The sequence below is a fragment of the Rattus norvegicus genome, chromosome 3 (genome assembly GCF_036323735.1).
Source record: "Rattus norvegicus strain BN/NHsdMcwi chromosome 3, GRCr8, whole genome shotgun sequence".
NCBI lineage: Eukaryota > Metazoa > Chordata > Mammalia > Rodentia > Muridae > Rattus > Rattus norvegicus.
In genome coordinates, this window is record NC_086021.1 from 57106561 (window position 1) to 57118878 (window position 12318).

General features: G+C 41.8%; 1 protein-coding gene across 48 annotated transcripts in view; it reads right to left on the bottom strand.

The window, feature by feature from the left end:
* Neb (nebulin) overlaps positions 1–12318 on the bottom strand; it is a 197931-nt gene that overhangs the window by 83739 nt on the left and 101874 nt on the right. For all 48 annotated transcript variants that reach the window (XM_063283589.1, XM_039106300.1, XM_039106274.1 and 45 more), the window contains 9 exons: positions 10904–11011; positions 9574–9885; positions 8143–8346; positions 6591–6695; positions 5218–5325; positions 3664–3975; positions 1969–2172; positions 738–842; positions 492–599 (listed from right to left, as the gene is read on the bottom strand). In XM_063283589.1, the coding sequence (XP_063139659.1) occupies positions 492–599; positions 738–842; positions 1969–2172; positions 3664–3975; positions 5218–5325; positions 6591–6695; positions 8143–8346; positions 9574–9885; positions 10904–11011 (1566 nt within the window). The remainder of the gene's footprint in view (positions 1–491; positions 600–737; positions 843–1968; positions 2173–3663; positions 3976–5217; positions 5326–6590; positions 6696–8142; positions 8347–9573; positions 9886–10903; positions 11012–12318) is intronic.

A 12318-nucleotide genomic window follows, 5' to 3' on the forward strand; every position in this document is an offset into this window, starting at 1 on the left:
AAAAACAGGTTTAAGTCACACGAAATGTACAAGAATTTCAAACCTTAGCTTCCTGGCAGTCCAGTACGATGTTTACATTTTTATGCTATCGTGAAAATAACAGGGCTGAAGAGATGGCTCAGTGGTTAAGAGTATTGGTTGTTCTTCCAGAAGACAAGGTGTTATTCCCAGTACCTACATGCCAACTCACTAGGGGGATCTGCAGCCCTCTTCAGGGCTCCTTGAACACAATATTCACATGTTGCATGGACATACATACAGGAACACACGCACGATATAGAATAAATTAAATTTAAGAGACTGTAACGATTGATACATTCTCATGGTTGAGAACTTTCCTTGCAGCCAATTCAATTCCAAAATGTACTCTCTGCAAAAACCAGGGGCAAGGTCTGGGGAAAGGCACATAGCAATTACAAAGTGGTCCACTAGCCAGACTATTGGATTCTCAGCACTACGGAAAGCACAGAATCTTAAGGGAAGGAACTCACATCACTGGCAATGTCCCTGGAGGCCTTGGCACTTTTGATGGAAATAGCATCCTCTCTCAGGTCATAGTCCTTCATCTTTGATTCGTCCCATCCCTTGGTATATAGTTTCTAGGTAGAAAGGAAAATACAACAGAAAATGGAGTTTAGAAACCCAGTAGGCCACTCTCAGAGAAGACACTAGTAAGGTGAAAATTTATTTTAACAGTTTCTATGAAGGCTTAAGCAACACCCAAGGGCATCTCTTACTTGGCTGATATTGGCAGAATTGCTCTTGGCCAGCAGGATTTCAGGGGTGTCTGGCATGACATGGATGGAGGCTTTGTCAGCATCCCAAGCCTCTGTGTATAAATGCTGTGGAGAAAGAAAAATAAAACCTTCTGTAGAAGCCAGTAACATTACAGTCACCAAATTTACTACAAATAAAGCCTGGTTAGGTAGCAATCAGTAAAACATGTTAACATGGAAAAACATGGCCCTAGAGCTCTCATAAACCAATACAGTGGTCTAGCTATGAATCGGTTTCACCCAGTGAAACCCTGATCTTCCTCATAAAATCTCTGGAGGGGCATTGGGTTACATATCTTCAAAACAGCACAGATCAAACACAGAGAAATCAGCCGCAGGATGAGGCTTGACCTGACTTGCTATAAGCTGAGGACTCTTGAGAAGGGTGTGTGCTCTTCACATGCGCATTTAAAAGTGAATGACGATATCTTTTGGTGGTTCTTAAGATATTATGGTATGTAAATTGCCTTGGGTGATAGTAGATTGTCTGTGTGTCTGTTTGACACTCTCTCTCTCTCTCTCTCTCTCTCTCTCTCTCTCTCTCTGTGTGTGTGTGTGTGTGTGTGTGTGTGTGTGTGTGTGTGTGTGTATTCTTCTTTGTGGTTGTCCTAGATGGGTATGGTTAGTTTCTAGAGTTTTATTCTATTAACTCTTTCACTTCCAGAATGACTGAAAGACATCTGGGCAGAGTTAGGAGAATTCACATAAGTTCAATTCAATGAAATGTTAATGTACCCACTGATTTGATAAAGGATAAAGAGACAGATGGGACTTTTGTGTCCTGATACTGCAAGCAACAATGACAACTCAGTTTCAAAAGTGCATTTTCACAGCCTAAGTCAACAGAGCTAAAAGGCAACTAATCTGTTGCATGGAACACGGACCAAGAGAACTAGAGGCCTCTGTCTGCTCCAGCCGGGCCAGTGGTCCACGCAGGGGCAGGTCAGAGGGCGGGCGCGTTGGTGTAGGAGATCACTTCAGACTCGGCTTCCACATGTATACATGGTTAGAGGGTATAGTTGGAGCAAAGCATAGAGAGCTAGCAAGTATTCCTGCAGTCATTCTGCAGGAGGCTGAGGAAGCGGACCCTTTCCTGACTGTTGCCCCCTGGCTCATCAGGCCGTTTCCAACACCACAGGCCAAGTCCCTGGGAGGCCTGGCTCGGGTGGCAGAAAAACCTCTGGGGACTCACCTTGCTCATGGTGATGGCATTATTCTTTGCCAGGACGATTTCAGGGGTGTCTGTAATACAGGTGAACTTGAGCTGGTCTGCAGGCTGGCGATATTTCCTGTCACTCAGGATTTCCCCTGCTCTCTTCACCTTCTCGACCTCTACAGAGCCAATGGGAACCCAGCCAATGCCTCTCAGCCACTCAAGATCAGCCTTGTACACAGCCTGCAATGAAAGCGTCAACCACTCAGACGTTGCCTAGTCACCCTGGCGTCTTTGATGCAACACATACTACTAAGTCACAGTGTGTGCAACTTTAGGAAGACCCATCTTCGCTAAAAATGGTTTAGATCCTTGTCCCTGAAGTTGGCTGATATGTGCTGTTATTCTAAGGGCCACAAGGCCTCGTTCAACATTTTATTTCAGTGGTAAAAAAACTACATCGAGGAAATCACTATCTGACTTCTAGAGTGAGGCACTTGCTGTCTCATGTGATGCTCACTCTTCCCTGTGTGGGAATAATCCTCTTCAAACACAGTGGGCTCCTATCTTGTTCAGCAGTGGCCTTCACGGAAAGGTTCATGAATAAATATATTTCTTTGTGCAAATAAAAGTTGTGTTTTCATATGCATTTTATGTCCATGCTTCTGAGTCGTATTTTCCTTGTATTTAGTCTGAGTCTTTGTACTTGTTTTAGAATTCATTTTATTCTTTGAATTAATTCAAATAGTAAGCTACAGGAGAACTTTTCTTACAAGGAAGGGAAGCCATTTTATTTTTATGGTTTTTGAAGAGCATTTTTTTTAAATCATTACTTTTATTTCAAAAGCAATTATTTAATCAAAGAGTCTAGTCAAGGCAAGAATTGACTATACCAATAAGGGGGTGTCTGAGAGGCCACAGGTTGCCTACTGTTGGCAACAGAAGTATCTCTCTTAGTTTTAGGTCATTATAATGTTTCATTTTCCTAGAAAATTGGCCAAAACCTGCATGACGCATTCCTCAATGTTCATTCACAAATTAATACTGATGCTTCATATTAAAAAAGGGTATCAGTACAAGGATCATATAATCAATCTGCTTGGAAAACCAGTTTGATTTAGATCAGGAATTATTAACCTGACACCACTGAGCAGAACTAAGTCTAACAGCCACGTTTTTACTAGCATCTAACTGAAACATAGTATCGTGCAAGTGAAGGTATGCACAGCAGATTAAAATAGTATCAATAATACATGTGTCCTGGTAAGCAACAGATGTCATAGACACTACTGTATTATTGTAGCTGTTGCATATTTCTTAAAATATTTATGCTCAGGGCTCTGGAGAAATGGTTCAACAACTATGAGCACTGGTTGTTCTTCCAAAGAAAGCCCTGGCTGGAGTTCAATTCCCAGCACCCACATGGCAGCTCACAATTATCTGTCTCTCTAGTTCCACGGGATCCAACAGCCTTACTCAGGTAAAACACCAGTGCACAAAAATAAAAATAAGTAAATCATTTAAAATATTTATGTTCCTCACATATTTTCATAATCATTCTCAATATGATTGGTTTCCTTTGAGCCCAATGCTTATTTTATGATTTTTATGACATTGCTTTGAGAATGGTTCATGGGTTTTATTAGACTTCCCAAAGATTCTATAACACTGATAATTTAATATCCCCCACTAAACTATTAGAACATATGGCTGAAGAACATTAGACACACTCACATCGCTCTGGAGATCATAAGCCTTCCGTGCCTGAATGACATCGTTCTGGTCAGGCAGGCATGTCCACTCGTGGAGAGGATGCTTATAGTCTATGTCGCTTACAAGGATCTGGCACTTCTTGGCCAGCACCACCCCCAGCATGTCCACTGGGCTGCTGTACTTGGTCTTCCACTTCTCAAAGTCTTTCTTGTACTCCCTGTCACTCTGGATCTTGGCCACGTGTATGGACCACATCATCTTGGGGTCATCTTTGATGTTCCGGGCCCCAATGTGGTGGCCCAGCTGTTTGCGGTAGCCTTCCTTGTACTTGTACTGAAGAAAGAAAAGGTATGCCAATCTGACAAAAAGAACACATACTACTTCTGTGTATTTCCCCCACTATTATCAAGCAGCACGAAGATGGACAGTACCCACCCTGTTTATAAAACAGGATCCAGATGGCCATGGTCCATGTTTGTAGCAGGGCAGAGCCTGGACTGCAGGGATTCTTGCCTTTTGTTCTCCTCATTTCTCTAAACTACACTACCCAGTGTATACTGGATTCCTTAACAAGTAGAGATATAGGTTTTTTAAACCATTAACATTATGATTAGTTTAGAATATCTCTCTTGTTGTTAGACCATGGAATGGATTCTTGGTCAAGTACATGCATAACACTTAGGTAGAGATTATGTGTCAAGGAATTATTCTCCTTATTAGCCTGTCAACATCACTGACGTTTTGCCAGGAAAGTCATGCCTTGGGGTTTAGAATCTATCTACTCTTAAAGGTAAAAAGCAACGTGCCATGACCCACTTTACCACGAGAGTCAGAGAGAGCTCAGCAGCTGAGAACATGGTGATGATTGAAGGGTTTAGGGTCTGGGATGGGTATAGGGGAAGAGTTTGTATTTCAAGGATACACAGAACACAGACTCTCCCTGAAGGTGTTTATTGTGCACAGACAGGGAGAGAAGAGGTAAATGAATACTGAGAAGAAGGCCCACTTGCTTCACGGTCTGTCCACTATCATTAGGGGTTTCTTACAAGAGTTCACTGAGAGTTACACAGGATGGACAGACTCTAAACCATGCCCACCATCTACCAAGGCCTCCACTGGTGACTTCTTTCTTTCCTGTTACAGTAAATACGTGGATGCCACAGGAAAAAGACTATACCCACATTGATTCATTTGCCAGTAATGTCAGATCTGGATTATCTATTGCTCAATTTCTGAAGTTCAAAAATAAAAGGACCAGGACACAGCTTGGTGGCACTCATCACCCAGTATGAGCAAGACCCTGGGTTCCATCCCCGGTACCAGAAAACAAGAGGAAACAAACCAGTAGGTCTTTAAACAACGGATGGTTCTTATCTTACTGACAGGCATAATGGGCAGGGGTCAGTTTTCTCACAACCCCACCCCTTCTGACCTTTAACTTTGTGTTGGAGGGGAGCCAGCCAAGAAAGATGAAACTTGGAAACATAAGCAAGTTCTAGCAAGAAACACTCTGAAAGCTTCCAGCCTACAACAGTTTTACAGAATGAAACGTGTCCTTTAAAACAACCAACTTACATCACTAGCAATCTCTCTTGATGCCTTGGCTGATCGGATGGGAATGGCGTCCACACGCAAATCGTAGCCTTGCCTCCTGGCCTCTTCCAGAGACAGTTTGTAGAGTTTCTGTGGAAAGAGCCCTTAGTCACCACTCCCGAAGAAATGAAGCTGCTGTCTGTTCATTTTTGTTTTCTGTCCTCATTTCAATGACTGAAATGAATCACCTAAATGTTCTGGTAGCTTCATAGCTACCACAGCATGTTTCACAGCCCACACATCCGCAGGCATGTGTATGAAAAGTCAGGCTTGCCTGACTGGGAAATCTAAAAAAAATGTTTGGAAGTAGATTGTCATTTGGTTGCAGAAATTTTATTTTCCCAAAGGAGCACATACAAAAATTCCAGCACTTACTAGTACCTCAGGATATTAAAAATGCTCTCTTGATATGAAATAAGAAGGAATAAGAAGAGTGTTTTTAAAATGGAATATATTTGGTTTTTTTTTTTTTTTTTTTTTTTTTGGAAAACCCAGTGCATGTGGGCTACTATAGCGGAACATGGTTGATTTGGAGTCATTGCCATTATAAAAATATTGGTCCAGATAAACACCTGCAGTAATACCAAATGAAAACCAGAGAAAGAGGATAGTAACTCACTGAAAATGGTTTTACCTCAGTGCCTGAAAAGGGTTTGTTCGAGGAGCTCTTGTCCCACACGAAGTCCTTTGACATCCAAGTCCCTTATATGAATGAGGGTAGGCATCTAAGCACACCTCTCAGTATAGCTCTCCATTTTCAAGTCTTAAAAAAGCTCAGGTCTTCCCAGACCTTGTTATGTAGCCCAGAGTATGCTCAAACTCATGGTCCTCCTGCCTCAGCTTTCCTTCTGCATGCTAGGATTTATAGACATGACCTACCTTACCTGACCATCCTATATATTTTTAAATCATCTCCCAGTTATTTATGAAACATAATACAACATAAATCTATGTAAGTTGTTACATATGATTCAGGGAATGTTAACAATAAAAAAACACAATACACTTTCAGAAGAGTTAAAGTGTTTTTGCGTATCTTTAAACCAGGGACAAATCTACAGATGCAGGACCACACTTGTAGCAATTGACTACATAGACCTTGTACCCATGGCTGACCCAAGAGAAGGTTTGAGAGGAGTGGCCCTGGTAGACTATTTCCCCATAAGCACTCCACTTCCTGACTGATAACTGAGGGCTGGGCTTCTTTGTGGACCCACCACATAGCTCAAGATTAAATCAAGGATGAACTGTTTCTTTTGCCAACAACGTCACTTATAGGATAAGTAATAAAGTAGTTAACGCATTTAACTAAGGGAAGCATTAGGGCCCGTCATTTCCCCTCTCTGGACACTCACGTCGCTGTAGTTTATCCTGTTGAGTTTGGCCAGCATGATTTCTGGTGTGTCCGGCATGACATGAATGGTTTTCTTGTCGTTGTCCCAGGCTTCAGTGTACAAGCGCTATGAAAGAAAGGGAGAGAAATGATTTTGGTGTCCACAGAAATTGTGATCTCTTTGATACAAAGCAGAACTGAATTTATCAAAGCTACATTCCTATGTTGCTTACTAAAATTTATAAATAAATATTTAACTATGGAATTCAACAGTTCTGCAATGTATGATCTGTCCGAGAAAGAATTATTTTCTCATAGGATTTGTTGTTTCCTAGCTTCAAGTCCATTACATACAACCCTGAACTCTGGATCCTCCTGTCTCTACATCCCTAATACTGAGATTACAAGGACAGACCGTCATGCCAGGTTTTGTATATAATATGTTTGTATTTTAAGTAATATTTTGAATGGATTTTTTGAAAATGAAAGTGTGTATGTGCTGACCTGTTTTACATCAACTTGACACAGGCTAGAGTCATTTGAGAGGAAGGAACATCAATTGATAATTTGCTGACCAAGCTTCAGGCAAGTATTTTCTTAATTAGTGATTGATGGAGGAGATTGATGGCACATTGTGGGCGGTGCCATCCCAAGTCAGATGGTCCTGGGTTCTATAAGAAAGTAGGCTGAGCAAGCCAAGGGGAGTAAGCCAGTAACCGCAGCCCTCCATAGCCTCTGCATTGGTTCCTGCCTCCAGGTTCCTGCCCTGTTTGAGTTCCTGTCCTGACTTCCTTCAATGATGAACAATGATATGGAAGTCTAAGTTATATAAACATTTTCCTCCCCAAGTTGCTTTGGTCATGGTATTTCATCATTGCGATAATAACAGCATACAATGTATCTTGATCAAATCCTCCCTCCAACTTCTTCTGGCCTCCTCTAAAACATTTCTCTATCAATATTATTCCTCTTTTTCATAGTATTTTAAACAAGAGTTTAGTATTTTGAAGTATCACCTAATAATGCATATATTTCAGTAGAAAAAATTAAGAAAGGCATTCTAAACTCAGAAGGAGTTGGGTAGGGGTGATTGCTGCCAACCCTACAACCTGAGCTTGATTCCAGGGGCTCGCATGATAAAGGGAGATAACTGAGTCCCACAGGTTGTCTATGACCACCTCATGCTATGCATGTATATACAAACACATACACTGTGAGTAAGTAAATAAAAAATAAAGTGCAATAGAGAATATCAATGGGTGTAAATGTAGGCAAAGCCTTCAAACACTGGAGAGAAGGCTACGAAAGGCTGAAAAGTGTGGAGGAAGTGATGGGAAGAAGAAGGAAAACACGACACACAAAAGCAGAAGAGAGAGTGGGGGGAATAACACACGAAGGGCTGTGGGGCAAGAAGAGATGAGGGGGGCTACCAAAACACATTTAATATGCTAAGTAAAAATCATTTAAAAGGTGTAATTAGCCTTAAAATAATCTTCGAGGCACAAGAGCATGCCAGAGTCTTTGACTTGTGCTGCGGCCACCCTTGATGGTTCATGGCGAACGGCAAGTCTCACCTTGTTCATGTTTATTGCATTGTTCTTTGCCAGCACCTGCTCCAGCGAGTCAGTTATACTGGTGAACTTCAGTGCGTCCGGACGCTGGCGGTAGATGTTGTCGCTCAGTATCTCTGTGGCCCTCTTGGCTTTGACAACTTCCAAGGAGCCAATGGGAACCCAGCCAATGCCTTTCATCCATTCAAGGTCTGCCTTATACAGATTCTGAAGAGGAACGGGTAAGAACGATATATTAACTCTCCTACTGATTCATCCCAAAGCGCATCGAACTCAAGAAGCAGAATACAGAAGGTAGGCGAGTATAGGTAGAAATATGCTTAACATATACATATACCAAAAAAACTTTAAAATTAATCAATGAAAAAGGAAGTATGTTTCTGCTGGTAGAGAAAGCTGCCAGCATACTCAGACGCCTGTTCCCTGACTAACGCTCTGTTGAGTCCCCTGAAGACTTTTTCTTGACCCCCCCCCCCTTTTTATAAAGAGGACAATGTTCTGTCCTTAAGAATTTTACAAGATCTTTCACAGAGGACCAGTGCTCTTAAAGCCCTGGAAAATGTGTTGTAATTATTTCGAATAAAAGCATGTGAGCAGACCAATGGCATGAAGTATGGAGATCATAAAAGCCTTTGCCTTAATTCCCATCTCTAAAAATCACAAACTGTCAAATGAGTAAAGGAAACGTACCGATGTAAAGATTATCAGGGATTTATCTAGTTTATTCCTGAGAGGATAAGCTATTAGTATAAGGTAACTATTAATATGAGATTCTTGAGAAAGCAAGAATGTTGTCATATTTTTCTATAAATTTAAAGTATAAACAGTTAGTAAAGTAATATAAAACAGTGTACTTTTATTCTTATCTCTGTTGCCCTCTGTCAACATGGGTTCACCCTCTCTTTTCACTTCTGTTTTGCTGGGTAAAAACTCACCAATGATACTTCCTTTTCTCTTTCTCTTCTTCCCTTCCTTCCTTCCTTCCTTCCTTAACTCCTTCCTTCCTTCCTTCCCCTCCCCCTCTCACTTCTGCCTTCTCTCTTAGACAGAATCTTGTAGCTCAGGCTGGACTTGAAAACTTACTGCATACCTAAGACTGCCCTTGAACTCCTGACCTTCCTGCCTCCACTTCCAAGGTTCTGGGATTACAGGCATGAGTCACCATGGCTGGGTTAGCAATGTTATTTTGAGGAGTAAGCTTTAGCTGATTCAGGCAAATGAAGCCTGAATCACCAGGGAGCTCGTTTCTGTGTAATGTCGATAGTACTTATTTCCTGTCTCCCACATAACTTTTGGAGGGGTTTCCAACGAGAAACTCCTTTCAGATATCCATTGCATACCTCTAGGGACATATAGATCCTAGGCCCTTGTCTCTAATCAGAATCTCACAGATTTGTCTCTGACATGCTCTTGTCCTGCACCAGGGATACTCACATCACTCTGGAGGTCATATGCTTTCCGGGCCTGTATGACATCATTCTGGTCTGGGAGGCAGGTCCATTCATGCAGTAGGTGTTTGTAGTCCACATCACTGACCAAGGTTTGGCATTTCTTGGCCAGAACAATACCAAGCATGTCCACCGGGCTGCTGTACCGTGTCTTGTACTTCTCAAATTCTTTCTTATACTCACGGTCACTCTGTACTTTGGCAATGTGGAGGGACCACATCATCTTGGGATCATCGTGTACGGCTCTGGCACCAATGTGGTGACCCAACTGCTTCCGATAGGCTTCTTTGTATTTGTACTGAAAAAGACACAGCCCAGAGCATAAGGAAGATGGAGGTGATGGAGAGGACCACAGCCTGCCGCTCCCAAGGGAATGCCTTCTGTGAAATCACAGGGCAATGAGTTTCTTCCAGCAAGATGCTCTGGGCAAGAAGAACCCCACTGTTCCTTCTACAAGTTTGGATTATCAAACGGTGGCAATAATTGAGCCAAAGTGAACCCCAAAGTTAACTGTGTAGCCATGCCCACGAGCTAACCCCGTGCCCGACAGGTCCTACCTGGCAGCCTGCTAGAGAGCACCTCTGCCCATGTGCCTATACGGCTCCGGGGTGTCTCTCTTGGAAAGGTAACGCAAATGTCACTCAAGCTACAGAGAAGGCTGCAGGAGTGTCACGGAACCCAAGACATATAGTTTTGAAATGGACAGTTTCTGTTACTCAGTAGTTAGGTGTGCAGCTTGGGTTTCATAAAACGTGAAAGTTACAGAGACATTTTGCCCTCCAGTAGGGAAGTGCTGAGCACTACGGAATCAAACACCACAGTTAACTGTGGTCAGTTTCACCTTTTCGGACCATAACTAAAATGCTTGAAAAGATTACCTTTTGAGTTACGTTAATCACGTCTAGGAATCTGTTATCTTCACCTTTAGAGTGCAGAAATAATGATTTTTTTTAAACCTCAGAACAAAGGGATCATTAGACTTTGGGTATCTTTCACCCTTCTTATGTGTGGGCAAACTCAGATAAACCTATTTCCTTTCTGGCTTCATTGCCTTGAGGGTATCCTGGGATTCCAAGAGTGGCTCTACACTGTGAGGCATCTGCTCTATTTAACAATAATAAAAAAGCCAAGATCAAAGGCGCACAGTGCAAGCAGACCAGGAGTCTGGGATCACGAGTGAGTTACCCACTACCCCATGTCTACTGAGTGGGGGGTGGTAAGGACTTCAAAGGACTTCTATGACTTCCTAGAGTATTACAGAGATGTGAGTCCCTGAGCCAGTGGCTGGCCCGACTGGTTCCAAAGTCAGCTCTTACATCACTAGCAATGTCCCGGGAAGCCTTGGCAGCCACGATGGGAATGGCATCGCTTCTCAAGTCATAGCCTTCCTTCTTAGCTTCTTCCATGGCCTGGCGATAAAGGCTCTGGGGAAAGAAGGAAGACACTTTCAAACGCAGAATTCACATTAACAGCAAAACCGCATTTGGGGAAGGGGTGTCAAAAAGAGGACAGCCCTTGGATATAGAACGATGCAGTCTTAAACCAGAACGAAACACAGCAGAAACAAAAAGGAATTTTCCAAGCTATTAGGTTAAGTGGAAATTTTGCATTCAGGAAATTGTAATCTGTGCATGTCTTGCATAAATCCGTACATATTTTAGACACCAAGTCAGCAGTTCTCAGCGTTGTTCAAAGCAGTCAGCCTTTACTCCTTTTGTGAAACAGCCAAGAAATATGATATAACTCCCGATTTGAAATAGGAACAGTTTTACCTGACAGCCAGCCTCATTGTATAATTGTTCAACGTATAACCGTTGTATAATATATAGCAAAACACTATGAGTCCATAATCAAAGCTGCTGCAGTGAGGCTAGGTGAATAATATTTCTCTGTTAACATTTAATTGTTTATTAGTAATCAGTCTCAGCTGTTGGAAGCTCATAGCAGATATAGCACATCCCAAAGACTTAGGAGTCCAAAAAATTCTATTTCTTTAAAACTATGGAAACATCATCACTGTTGTTTCTAAGACAAAAGACTTAAATTTTTTCTTTGTTCCCAAAAATTTTGACCAACTGTGTATCCTTTGGAAACAATGTAGACTTTATAGTCACTGCTAATACTGGTCATCAGTAAATCAAAACCAACGCTCTGATTTCATGACAGTGTCTCACCATGTATATAGCCCAGGCTGGCCTGGAACTTATAATCCTTTGACCTCAAGTTCCTCTGTGCTGAGGTAAGTTGAATTAAATATGTGCACTATGCTTGGCAAAATATTTACTTTCATCAACAAATTTTAATTGTAAAAGCGTAATAACTTACTAGATCTCTTAACGAGATGTGTTTTTCAGAGACGCTAACTGCGCTTTGAATGACAATGACTCCAATTTAAATTTATTTTAGGAAATATTCCTGTTTCCACAGTAAAAACAACATACTCCTCCCCAAGCTGTAGGCTGACACAGCTCTATTCTAAAGCAACACTAATCCCATGCAGACAATGGGCTCTGCAGTTCATGTTAGGAATTACTGAATAACACAGCAATGCACATTAAGCGATGATGATTTAAACGGTCTGTCTTCAGATTTTTGTTTCAATACACTTAGATATACAGTGCTGTGCTTGAGACATGCATACACCTTTTACTTTAAAAAAAATAAGGTTGCTGTGTATTCCTGCTTGGGCGAAGATTTTAGTGGATGTTTTGATACTTTACAGAGGCATTTG